Genomic DNA, 14,167 nt, shown 5'->3' with positions numbered 1-14,167 from the left:
TGGGTATATGATATGTTGTCAATTGTCTTAGTATAAACTGGAATATAGCAATATTCCAGTTATTATATGGAGTTTCCCCACAATACTCTGCTGGTATTCATATTTCAAATATACAAATATATTTCTTATGATAACAACTATTAATTTGTTAACACTAAAACAGATGGTAAAACAATAACAGCTGGTAATTGTTTGCATTGGTACCACAGGTATAGCAGCTGGGATAGCTCGTGACACACGTACTGTAATGTTGGACAAGGGAGAGAAACTTCATCGAAGATTGCAAAAGGAGTCAAAAATTTTACAAGATCATCGCTATCATTTGAGAATATATCCAAAATCATTCACAGGAAAGGATTTCACAAATTGGTTGGTTGAGATTGGTGAAGCAGGAGATGCTAATGAAGGTGTAAGATTCGGGCAAGCTTTGCTGGAAAGTGGCGTTATACATCATGGTATGACTGACATGTTTACAAATGTACTTATCTTATTTTTCTTCTAACTTTTTAAAAAGATTCTTTATCTCTTTTGTTTCTATATTTTCTCTATAGTTGGTGATAAGCATCAGTTTAAAAACAGCTTGTTGGTTTATATCTTTCGCTATGACGACGGTACTTTTCAAACAAATGTGGATACTTCAGACGGTTTGTCTAAAGTGAGTTTATAATATAGACTCATTTCCAAACTTCTTGGAATGAAATTTCATATATAACATTCCTTAAAGGATTAATGAATCAGTCTCATTCCTAAACCTAGTCTCATTCCTGAAGCTATATAAATTTAACTCTATTTTCTCTAGGGGCTAAGAGTATATAACTGCCTGCATAGTCTGTATCGTTCCCCATTGCATGATCACAGGTCTAACTTGCGTCTAATCAAGTCATCCATCAGTGGCCAGCGTCTGGTAGACTGGCTACTGGATGAGAAACTTGTTGATACTCGTAAAGAAGGTGTTGCATTTGGAGCACATCTTATGGCAACTGGATTACTTAAACATGGTAACATTAATCTATTGTTTCCAATCATCCATTGGTCACTGCCCATTATTTGATTGTTGTTATTTACTTTCTATAGCCACAGATGATCAGAAATTTAAAGACAGTGGTATTTATTATCAGTTTGTAGCAGATGCAACTAGCGATCAACCATTACAACATACAGACTTTGCTCCCATTGCTACTTTTACTTGTCAAACTATTATGGTAAGTCTAATTGTAGTAACGTGTGTGTGTGTGTGTGCATATGTCTGTGCGTGTGTGTGTGGGGGAGGGAATACATGTCTTCCATGTTATTTGAGTAATTACTCAAAGCAAGAAGAATAAACTGATTATATTAGTGTCATTTGACTCACTCCCTAGTGTGATTACAACACTTTTTAAACTTGTGTATATTACCACTCAGGGAATTTACTATGAATCATCATTAGTTTATAGTTTATAAATTCTACTTGTGCTCACTCACTCACTTTCTCTCCCTCTCTCAGGTACCTTATTCCGCTGACCTCAATGGTTTTGGTGTTGATCTATCAGACACACTACCTATTAAAGTGGTTTCAGTTGTAACAGGAGGACCTGCTGAAGGTGTTGGTCTTTGTCCTGGTCTAGAAGTAGTGGGTATTGGAGGACATTGGTTAACAGGAGATGTTGCTCCTTCACAAATAACTTCAACTACAATAGAACATCATACTCAATGTCGAAGTCCTTTGGAGTTTATTGTCAGAAGAGAGAGTTCAGAGACCTTTTGTTTGAGATCAAATGAAGGCAGCACATTAGGTCTACAACTGAAAGGAAATCAACCTGTTATGATTAATAAAGTTGAGAAAGGTAAAAAGAGTGACTTCATTCTAACAGTACCATTATATGACTAACACACTTTAGGTAGTGAAGCTCATCGGTGTGGTATTACTCCCGGCTCTTGTATACTCAGAATCAATGAAGAGAACGTACTTCAATGTTCACACGACAAAGTTGTAGCAATAATCAAGGCAGCTCGAGAAGAAAAAAGGGAGTTGATGAATTTGAAAACGAGTGTACCAGCTATACAACATTTGACACGATATCAGTATGAGTCAACAGAAGATACCGTATTAGAAGTGGTCAAACGGGTTATTGAGTCACCCTATGTGTACTCCATTCCAGCTCAGGTATTTTTATAGATTGTTAAATCATGATATTTATTATGATTCTATTAGTTGTTTAAAATATACGAAGATGAAGCCAAAAACCGTGCCAAGCTCCTTCTTGGACGAAAAATGTCCAGTACACAGTTGGAAGATTATATTATTGAACTACAAGTACAAGCTGATGTTTATAGGAAAGTAAGTAAACAATTTGACTATATTTTGAGAGATGTAGAAGTATCTAGAACAAAATTTAGACCTTTATCAAGAATAGCTAATTACTTAATTCTTTCAGCAATGTGTTTTAAAGGATGTTTGCTTGTTGTTGACTTACCTCAGATGATATAATAATGTTATTACTAGTTTTGTAAATTTATCCATTCAGGCCCACATAGGACTCTCTGGTCCTCGTTATCCCTCCTATCGTCCCTGTGGTGTGCCTGCATCTTTACTTGAATCTTGCCCTATTAATTTACATACGCTTTTGATGGAATTAGGACCATCAAGCCGCACTCAAGCTAACTCAACACCCTCACCTGAACCTGAAGGTAGACTTATCTTCTAAGAATGAATAAATAGAATCTGTCCATCCATCCATCCATCCATTCATTCATCCATCCATCCATTCATCCATCCATCCATCCATCCATCCATTCATCCATCCATTCATCCATCCATCCATTCATCTAGTAATCTATTAATCCATTCATTACCTATTTATCCATTTAAAACTAATGACACATGTTTTTTGTACAGGTTCAGTTTGTAGTTCAGTAGATGGTATTGATAATCCACCTCAACCAATTACTGAACACTTCATTAATACAATGGCTGTACCATATTTGATGAATAGGACACATACAGTAAGTTAATTATATTTAATTAACTATTTTGTTAATTAACCATAATAATTATTGTTGTACTATTAATTAACTACAGTATACTTAATTAACTATTTATAATAGTAATTAATGTAATCTTTAATTAATCACATCTAATAACTAAATTGACTTATCAGAATTAAAATATTTACTTAAAGCAATTTAAAAATTCAATTGTTTATCAATATATACTATAATGGTAGTCAATATCAAATTAATTAATCTACAATAATTAAATTACTCTTAATTAAATTAATTAATTCTATACAATTTATATTTATAACTTGTTCTGGTTGATTGTTTTTGGTATTGTAGAAAAATATTTTTAAATATTTGTAACAAATTAATTTTTGTTCATGGAAGTCATTAGTTGTAATAGAAACTATTAATTTTACTAAATTAGTTTTATTGGTAACGGGAAAACTAGATGTTAAATAGATGAGAATTGAGTTATAAATGTTGTATATAGTAGATTTATACAAGAAAATTTGATAGATTTTATGTACCAAATCACAAAATCAAAACAACCTACCAATATAACCACTAATATAACCACTAATATAACCACTAATATAACCCACTAATATAACCACTAATATAACCACTAATATAACCCACTAATATAACCACTAATATAACCACTAATATAACCACCAATATAACCACTAATATAACCCACTAATATAACCACTAATATAACCACTAATATACCCACTAATATAACCACTAATATAACCACTAATATAACCACTAATATAACCCACTAATATAACCACTAATATAACCACTAATATAACCACCAATATAACCACTAATATAACCCACTAATAAACCACTAATATAACCCACTAATATAACCACTAATATAACCCACTAATATAACCACTAATATAACCACTAATATAACCACCAATATAACCACTAATATAACCCACTAATATAACCACTAATATAACCACCAATATAACCACTAATATAGCCACTAATATAACCACTAATATAACCACCAATATAACCACTAATATAACCACTAATATAACCACCAATATAACCACCAATATAACCACTAATATAACCCACTAATATAACCACTAATATAACCACCAATATAACCACTAATATAGCCACTAATATAACCACTAATATAACCACCAATATAACCACTAATATAACCACTAATATAACCACCAATATAACCACTAATATAACCACTAATATAACCACCAATATAACCCACCAATGTATTAATCCCATTATGTCTTAGTTTATATATACTCACAAAAATGTTAAGACCACCTGATGCAATTACCAGGTGTAAAGTTCACATAGTAAATATTTAGCATACAAAATTTTTATCTAACTGTATAGCAAGTTTCTTTTGTTGTCATGGTAACATACTATTAACATACCCTCCTTTAGGCTAAGGATGTTGAGGTTATGAAGAGTTGTCAAGTGGTCAGACAGCTATTGGCTTCATTGAATTCTATCTATGCTGAATTAATAAGGGATTGTGAACTGTTACAAAGGTCAGCAGCTGGAAAAATAAAAAGATTATATAACAATCTATTTCTTACTCATCTCTCCATTAGTCTGTTCATCTATCCATCTCTATCCATATATCTATCTATTAAATTCTGCTCCATTTAGGTTGACATCTCAAACAGCTGACACCACACCAATTAATGATAAGCCCTCACCTGTGTTAAGTCTACCGAAACACCTCACAGAGAGTCTCAGTCCTTCTACACTGATGCCTGCTTCACCCTCTCTCAGTTCTCGAATACCTTTTAAGCGAGAGAGGAACTTCTCTTTTGCTAATCCTAGTCCTCTTATGAAACTTATATTGGATGGTGTGAATGCCAAAGTAAGCAAAATTGCAGCAATTCTCAACACAAGGAAATATCTGTGTAATTGTCTGTGTTTTAAGGGCTGATCTTATCCAGCTGCCTAGTTGACTACAATTAATTAATTTGTTCCTACAAACTGGATAACCACTATTAGTAAACTCTAGACTAGTAAACATCAGTACTTACCACAGTGACTTAAGATAGCTACCATTAGTAAGCTCTAGACTAGTAAACATCAGTACTTACCACAGTAACCTAGGATAGCTACCATTAGTAATCTCTAGACTAGTAAACATCAGTACTTACCGCAGTGACCTAGGATAGCTACCATTACTAAATTCTAGACTAGTAAACATCAGTACTTACCACAGTGACCTAGGATAGCTACCATTAGTAATCTCTAGACTAGTAAACATCAGTACTTACCACAGTGACCTAGGATAGCTACTATTAGTAAGCTCTAGACTAGTAAACATCAGTACTTACCACAGTGACCTAGGATAGCTACCATTAGTAATCTCTAGACTAGTAAACATCAGTACTTACCACAGTGACCTAGGATAGCTACTATTAGTAAACTCTAGACTAGTAAACATCAGTACTTACCGCAGTGACCTAGGATAGCTACCATTAGTAAGCTCTAGACTAGTAAACATCAGTACTTACCACAGTAACCTAGGATAGCTACCATTAGTAATCTCTAGACTAGTAAACATCAGTACTTACCGCAGTGACCTAGGATAGCTACCATTACTAAATTCTAGACTAGTAAACATCAGTACTTACCACAGTGACCTAGGATAGCTACCATTAGTAATCTCTAGACTAGTAAACATCAGTACTTACCACAGTGACCTAGGATAGCTACCATTAGTAATCTCTAGACTAGTAAACATCAGTACTTACCACAGTGACCTAGGATAGCTACTATTAGTAAGCTCTAGACTAGTAAACATCAGTACTTACCACAGTGACCTAGGATAGCTACCATTAGTAATCTCTAGACTATATAGTAAACATCAGTACTTACCACAGTGACCTAGGATAGCTACTATTAGTACGCTCTAGACTAGTAAACATCAGTACTTACCACAGTGACCTAGGATAGCTACCATTAGTAAGCTCTAGACTAGTAAACATCAGTTCTCACTACAGTGATGTACATTTATAAATATTGTATTCACATTAGATTACAACATTACATAAGTTTATTGAAGATAATGGTTTTCTCAAAGTTTTGGACCAAGCTATAAAGAATGACAGCGGTCAAACTAAGGAAGGTATCTTGATAATACCATAGTAACCATATTAGTAACCATATTTTCACATCACCATCTTGTAGCACTACTCATATTATGGAGAAAGTCACTTAGAAAACATCAAGATGAATTAGCTATTTTATCAGATACTCCAGATGATGTTAAAAATTTTGCCAAAACTGTTGAAGCAGGAATTAAAATTGTAAAAAAGAGGTATGAGTGTGTTTTAATATGATAATGTTGCCATGGTGATTGCATTATAGATATTCAATTCTACTTGGAGATGGCTCTTGCATTTAATGACAGTAAGTTCTAGTAATGGATGCATGAGCTAAAGAAATGGACACCTGTACGTATGTATTCATAATTGGCTTACTATTCAATGAATATTTAATAAGCTGTAACTATCTTCTTTGTTAGATGTTGAAGTAACTTACTCCTGGGATAGACTCTTCTCTCAATGTCTGGTTGCCGCAGTAACTGGATTTGCTAACCATTTGATGGCAGCTGCACGAAGTCATTTGAACCACTCCGGAATATATCAAAGATCCAGCTGAAGCTAGTCGGGAGTGGTTAGATCTTGTGATCGCTAAAGGAGTTGTGATTAGTTTTGAGAGTCTCTTATTGCCTTCTGTAGTAAGTATTTGGCTCCTCCTTTGTGTAACTTTAACATGTCCTTCAGACATCTGAATTATCTGGATTAAAAGATTTATTTGCTGTTGTTGAACAACTTCGATCAGTTAGTTTTCATGTTAAGGAACTAACTGAATCACAAACTCCAGTTAACAGTAAGTATTAGGTCATTCTCCTTACTTGATTAGATCATTGATCTCAAATCATAATCATTGATACTTGATCAATCACTAATCTCAATTAATACTTAATCAGATCTACTGATCTCAAATCACACACACTGATTTTGATCAGATCACTGATACTTATTGAGATCTACTGATCTCAAATCACACACATTGATTTTGATCAGATCACTGATACTTATTGAGATCTACTGATCTCAAATCATAACAGTACTGATCTCAAATCATATCATTTATACTTTATCAAAGTACTAATTCAAATCATATCCATTGATACTTGATCAGATCACTGATGAAACTTTAATTGTCTCATCTTTTGTTTAGGTATTCTACCTCTTGTGACAGTAACAGGTGATCACAATCAACTTCATGTAACTTTTGCTCTTCCATTTGCTGTCTTGGATGCCCTCCCTGACGAAATCTGTTCTGATGAAGGAATTTCTCTTCATCCAGTCTTGTTTAACACAGGATTACAAGAACTTGGTGAAACTACAGAACAATATAAGTTTGAGCAGAGTTTAAATGAAGCGTCATTCCTCAAACTACGAGACTACTATAGATCTGTTAGGTAATATATTCAATGATACGTATTTCAATAGTACATGTAATAAAGCATATATTGATTAGTTTAATGGATAGTAGAACATAAGTCCATTGGATAGTAGGATATAGGTCCATTGGATAGTAGGATATAGGTCCAATAGATAGTAGGACATAGGTCTAATGGATAGTAGGACATAGGTCCAATGGATAGTAGGATATAGGTCCAATGGATAGTAGGACATAAAGTCCAATGGATAGTAGGACATAGGTCCAATGGATAGTAGGACATAGGTCCAATGGATAGTAGGACATAGGTCCAGTAGATAATAATTACATAATCTAATAAAGTGTTTATTATTAATAATTTTTTTTTCTAATTTTAGACAATTTCAACTAGGTAAAGCTACTCTTGCAGAAGATTCTATCGAGAAAACCATCAAACTTGGAGAAATCAAACGACCCACTCGATGCAATGGAAAAAATTATGATCCAAATAGAGGAAGTAATACGACAACCCATGGATGTTGGTGTAAGTCTGTTATGTTTAACATCAGAGCTGATAAAACGTCTTGGAGGTATTTCGATTGTAGTCTGTGACACTGGAGTATATCGCAGTCAAGCTGTCACAACAGTAGATGAAATCATGTTGTTATCCCGTTGCTATGGGTTACAGTTTCGTTCTGTTCGACTTGCATTGAATGCACTACGCTTGTCAGGTGCTTTGCCGTATCTTGAAAAGAAAAACTCTGTAGATTTTAACAAGGCCTTTCCACGTCCAGCACCTGGGTAAGTAAATAATATATACTTTTGTTTCACGTCCATATTTCATGCCTGTTCTCAAACTCATATTCCTATAATTCCATTCTTTATTCTACAGGCTCTACCAGTTACCTAAACACTAACTAATAAACACACTGCACTATACAAAAATTGATGCTGGTAACCTTGCACATTTTTACACAATAGTTTTATATATAAATTAATTTTAGAATTGTAGCAAATTATTTATGTTATTTTTGAAACTGTTTATGTGTTTATTTTTTTATCTTCTTTTATTTCAAATTTTGTAGTTTTATGAAAAATTATTAAATTTTGTGTCTTTAAACAAAAATTAAATTAGCTGATGATTAAATTGCCTGCCTAAGTGATCGCTAAAATTAGCTTCAATCACTATTTATAGTAGTTGTTGGCATGGTAACCACATCACCATCAGTAACACTCCCTGGGGAACTATTAGCTGTTGTTTCCTCTTTCTTCTTGGGGTAATCTTCATATCTAAGAAAAAGAAAACCAATTAATTCAATTAAATCCTTTAAAATTAGTACATTTATAAATTGTTCCTACATTAATAGACAGGGTTTTAATACAGAACCTCTCCTATCTGAACACTATTGGGTCTACTAGGAGTCCAGGGGGGTAGGAAGCAAATTTAAAAGGGGGGCAATTACCCCCCTGCCCCCCCCCCCCAGTTCCTACCCCTGTGGAGTCACAGATCACTTATCATATTTACAGTGTTTTATTCCATAGCACTCCTATATAACTCACATAGTACAATACTATATGATCTATAGGTACAGTTATTTATAGTGTAACTTTGTGTTGATTATAATTTATCATACTTACAGTATAATATACAATACAAGAATAGCACTGCTATATAACTCAACACTATATGTTCTATAGGTACGGTCATTTATAGTGTAACTTTGTGTTGATTATAATTTATCATACTTACAGTATAATATACAATACAAGAATAGCACTGCTATATAACTCAACACTATATGATCTATAGGTGTGAACATATTGCATTTCAATTTAAACTATTGTATTCTATTCTTGTGCAATAAGTAATTGATTATACTCTGGGTGTGGTATTGATGCTGTATTTTGACCGCAGCCAGAGTGCAATGCATCCAGTATAGCACTAAAAACAATACTTTTACTAGTACATAAAAATATGTTGTTCTTATAACTTACGAGAATAGAGGTACTAGTTCTCCTCTTACAACTGCCAATAATAATGGAGTACCAACACAAGTTGGTACTAGATACAACAGAGCAGGTTGTGCAGCTTTGAAGATGTGCATTATAGCTATAGTTGTTCCAAGACCGATAATATAAGCAATGAAGCTTAAATAGAAATAGCTCCTTATTTTTGATGGGTGATGGCTACAAAAATTGGTTAAATATTAAATTTTTGTAGCAGGGTTACTGACCTGAAATCAAATCGACATAGAAGTGCAATAAAACAGACCTACAAATAAAAAAGGAGTAAATCTCTCTCTCTCTCTCAAAACCTGCCCTGTACTTACCAGGAATAACAATATCACCAAGACCCAACATTCCAAAATTAGAAGCAGCCAGACCCTTTTCTGGTAGATCCAATGGTACCATCACTAATTCCCATAATAACGACAATAATATAAACACGACAATAACATGCATACTCACATTTGATTGGTGCATCAAAAGACTTAGCAACTGTTACCATGACATCAGTACCAAAAACCTAACATAGCAACAAAATTAAGACACACCCACTTATTAATTTACCCAAAATATATCGTACATAAACAAACCACCTAATAATAAACATCCAACACTGACACTAAAAATGGACAGACAGAGATATGAGATGGATAGTAAGGAAAAGAAATGGATGAATAATATTGTAAATGGATGCATGGACAAATACCAGGAAACAAACCTTTCCAATGAAATCATTTCAATGGCATTAAAACAAAAGGCCACACCCATAACATTGTTCAAGATCCAATTCTGAAAAAGAAAGATAGGTTATAGTTCTAATGTCCTATGTCATGGGGTCTTTCTTGCCTTTGTCAAGAAATGCCAAGCAACTAATAATACAGATGATATGAATATGACGACATCAATCACAGTGAACTCAATCTTAAAGATATCTGAAGAAACACAGAGAAAGAGAGAGAAAGGAACATGATTCTACAGTGACACAATAATTTCATTTTGTGTTCTTACCTTTTATTTTGTCTTTCTCTTTCTTGTTAAAATGTAACATATATTGTGTCAATACTGGTAAAGTTGAGGGATGGAATAAATAGTCAACCAGTACACTAAATGTAAGAGATAAAAGGGTTAAATAATAAATGATGTCATTATCACATGTACCTCCCTGCACGAGTTAAGGCAGTCACTCCTACACTGAAGAAAATAATGTTAAGCAGCAAGTTGACATATTCTTTAGGAAGATACTGAGAGAGAGAGAGAGAGAGAGAGAGAGAGAGAGAGAGAGAGAGAGAGAGAGAGAAAAGAGAGAAAGAGAGAGAGAGAGAGAGAGAGAGAGAGAAGAGAGAGAGAGAGAGAGAGAGAGAGAGAGAGAGAGAGAGAGAGAGAGAGATCATTATAATATTAACCCTTTACTCTTACTTTAAAGACAATATATAATGTAAACAATGCACCACTAGCGTAAAAAGGGAACATGGCTGCCTCTCTCATACGAATACGGTCGTGTGCTTCTTCTCCTTTTTTCTATAAATAGCAACCAAACAATGACATCATTTGAGATCATAGAAACCTACCCAAAGATTGTAATGGTACGTAACTGATCTTATAGAACCGATGAATATTGGGATTAAAGCCATGCCGAACAAGAATGTGTATGCAGTGATAAGGCCTTCTCGAGTGGCTGCTTCTCTACCAGTTACGTTGGTCAATGTCTCGTTGGTTTCGTTCAGTACCTCATCCTCAGGTGTAGCCATTTTACAAAAGACTTTGTGGTTTGAACTTTTGTGTTGACGGTGTGGTCAATTAAAGAGGTGTGGGTAAGGTAGAGGTGTGGCTCGTTCCTCGTGCACATTAACCTCAGGGCTGATAAACCGTGAACCTTGAGCAGAAATAATGTCTTCTTTTGCTCCATCATCAAAAAGAACACGTACCGAGGATACCTTTGAATGGAAGGACTCTGATGAATTCTTTCCAGGTTCTCTAAAACATGCATTATTATGGGGGAACGTTATAATTTACTTAACATGTAGGTATTCCAACAATCCCATATTCTCCTGATGCACCTCCTGATAAGATGCTGTGTTTCCGTCACTACAATCCATCAGAAGTAAGTAAAATATAATATATGCACAATTCAATGGCTTCTTCCCACTAGGTAATCCATGGTAAGACAATGGAGGATTGGCTACGATTTTCTGCCTGCTTTTGGCATAGTTTCAGAGGAACTGGTGAGAGGAAAATTAATATGTAGCATTTACTGTTTGTTCCACTAAACAGGAGCTGATCCATTTGGGTTTCCAACTCTTATCCGTCCTTGGGATGATGGTAGTGATACATTGGAGAATGCCAAACGCAGACTGAGGGCTGGCTTTGAGTTCTTCTCAAAACTGGGTTTAAAGTTTTGGACTTTTCACGACAGGTAGAATATGGACAGGTGACAATAATACATGTCATCGCTATCTCTCCCTCCACTCTGTCCCCTCTCCCTTTCTTTTCCTTGTCCTTTAAGGGATATAGCCCCTATGGGGGAAGATCTTGAGGAGACTAACAAGAATCTTGATATAATGAGCGACTTAGCTTTGGAGCTTCAACAGAAGACGGGTGTTAGTCTCCTTTGGGCTACTAGTAACCTTTTTGCTCATCCTATGTATGCTAATGGAGCTAGTACTAACCCTGATGCACATGTGTTTGCAATGGCTGCAGCTCAGGTCAAAAAAGGAATGGAAATTGCTAAAAAATTAGGAGCTCATGGCTATGGTATGAAACATAAATGGATGTATAGTAGAATGAATGGATGTATAGTAGAATGAATGGATGCATAGTATTAGATGGGAGTTACAATAGTAGGTGGAGCATAAAATTATGAATTAAATAAAATATTTCTCACTAGTGTTTTGGGAGGACGTGAAGGTTACCAGACACTACTGAACACTGATGTTCGCAGAGAAACTAGACCACATGGGTGCCTTCTTCAAGATGGTTGTCGGTATGTCCTTTCTCCATACACAAAAATACAATTACTTTTTTTATTAGATTACAAGAAGAAAATTGGATTTACTGGCCAACTTCTGATTGAACCAAAACCTAAGGAACCAACTAAACATCAATATGATTATGGTTAGAACACTTGTTTACTATAGCTAAGGGTTAAAAATTCATGACTCACAGATGCTCAAACTGTTATTAGTTTCTTGAAAACTTATGGACTAGATAAAGATTTTAAAGTATCTAACACTTTATTATTTTAATTGTATATTTATTGTTACTAGTTAAACATCGAACCTAACCATACTACTTTAGCTGGACATGGTTATGAACATGATGTTGTAGTTGCATCAAAGTATATCTAGTTCGTTACTTACTTAGTACACACACTCTCTCTCTTTCTAGACTTGGTATGCTTGGCTCCATTGACTCTAACACTGGGTCTCCAGATCTTGGCTGGGACACAGATCAGTTTCCAATGGACATTAAAAACACTGCTCTTATTATGAAAGTACACTCACTTACAAACAAACACACACACACCTACACACACAAACACACACACACACACACCTACACACACAAACACACACACACACACACACCTACACACACAAAAATGACATGGACTCTCTCTCATTGTTAGGCTATCATAGAACAAAATGGATTGGCTCCAGGGGGACTGAATTTTGACTGTAAAGTCCGACGAGAGTCCATTGATCTTCAGGACCTAGTCATTGCACATATTGGTATTACATGTTACCGCTATATATATTAACTTGTGCTATGATCCTCTTATTAGGAGCAATGGATACCTTTGCTCGAGGATTACGTTGTGCTGTTGAACTCAAACAACAAGGAGTAATGGACAAATGTGTGGAGGTAACAAGAGTGTGTGTGTGTGTGTGTGTGTTTGTGTGTGATTATTTTTAACCCTTTATAGCAACGTTATTCCACTTACGACACTGGTATTGGAGCTAAAATTGAACAAGGAGAATCGTCCTTTGAAGAACTTGAGGTCTCTCTCTCTCTCTCTCAGCATGTTCTCTTTTTAATGAATTATATTTCCTTTCTACAGGAATATATCCATTCTAATGGATTCCCTAAACCTACATCAGGTCAGCAAGAAATGTATGAAGTTATTCTAAATAATGCCATGCAACATTGAACACAGACAAACTTAGTAACCTCTGCCAATAGGTATTGCTATTAAATTTTTGCTATGAATGAAATTTTTTTAAATAAAACAAAACTAATAATGACTGTATTAGTAACATTGCAATAAGGATGTCCCTGTAATCAAATAATAATTAATATTGTAATGTTGAAATCTCAGAAGAGTGAATGAATGACTTTTTTATAAAACAAATCTAATGGTGACTATATTAGTAGCACTACAATGAGGATGTCCCTATAATCAAGGATGTCCCTATAATCAAATGCTATCATTATTGTAATGTTCAATCTCAAGAATGTCATTATGTACAAGTATTAGTAAGAATGCTTAGTTGACGGAGAATATGAGTGCAAATAGAAGTTACAAAAACTACAAAGATATCAAAAACATTCCCTCAAATAACAGACAATAGTTTCGTTGTGGCACCTATACCAGGGGTACGAGGGGGACCAGAGGGTTGCGCACGAGATCGCGTAGATGAGGAGGAACTCCGACCACCTTTACGGTCTTTATAATAGCCGTGTATTTTCCAGATTGCAATAATGATAGCAA

At 34.7% G+C, this 14,167-nt stretch overlaps 2 protein-coding genes across 2 annotated transcripts; one reads left to right on the top strand and one right to left on the bottom strand.

Annotated features, from left to right (window-relative positions):
• Positions 1 to 8,630: 8,630 nt before the first annotated feature.
• LOC121391045 (minor histocompatibility antigen H13-like) lies at positions 8,631 to 11,207 on the bottom strand. The gene is made up of 8 exons (XM_041522804.1): positions 11,028 to 11,207; positions 10,166 to 10,248; positions 10,024 to 10,072; positions 9,922 to 9,979; positions 9,772 to 9,866; positions 9,687 to 9,724; positions 9,448 to 9,639; positions 8,631 to 8,742 (listed from the first exon to the last, which is right to left on the bottom strand). Exons 1-8 carry the CDS (start codon positions 11,205 to 11,207, stop codon positions 8,631 to 8,633), a joined length of 807 nt encoding a protein of 268 aa, XP_041378738.1.
• A 139-nt stretch (positions 11,208 to 11,346) lies between these two features.
• LOC121391044 (xylose isomerase-like) lies at positions 11,347 to 13,606 on the top strand. The gene is given in 16 exon segments (XM_041522803.1): positions 11,347 to 11,428; positions 11,484 to 11,560; positions 11,609 to 11,681; positions 11,731 to 11,872; positions 11,963 to 12,210; positions 12,344 to 12,349; positions 12,352 to 12,401; positions 12,403 to 12,439; positions 12,487 to 12,570; positions 12,622 to 12,677; positions 12,723 to 12,793; positions 12,844 to 12,949; positions 13,085 to 13,187; positions 13,241 to 13,320; positions 13,382 to 13,456; positions 13,517 to 13,606. Coding segments are annotated over 16 exon segments (1,380 nt in total).
• The last annotated feature ends 561 nt before the right edge of the window (positions 13,607 to 14,167 follow it).

This window comes from Gigantopelta aegis, unplaced genomic scaffold, assembly GCF_016097555.1.
Source record: "Gigantopelta aegis isolate Gae_Host unplaced genomic scaffold, Gae_host_genome ctg1250_pilon_pilon, whole genome shotgun sequence".
Lineage (NCBI taxonomy): Eukaryota > Metazoa > Mollusca > Gastropoda > Neomphalida > Peltospiridae > Gigantopelta > Gigantopelta aegis.
This window is presented reverse-complemented; position numbering and strand designations above follow the sequence as displayed.

Bases quoted from the DNA above. Each gene is read 5' to 3' on its own strand.
- LOC121391045 (XM_041522804.1), bottom strand. From the start codon at position 11,207: ATGGCTACACCTGAGGATGAGGTACTGAACGAAACCAACGAGACATTG. The intron at 10,249-11,027 runs GTAGGTTTCTAT...TTTCTTTTTCAG, and splicing joins CGTACCATTACAATCTTTGG to AATTGGATCTTGAACAATGT. The intron at 9,980-10,023 runs GTAAATTAATAA...TTGCTATGTTAG, and splicing joins TTATGTACGATATATTTTGG to GTTTTTGGTACTGATGTCAT.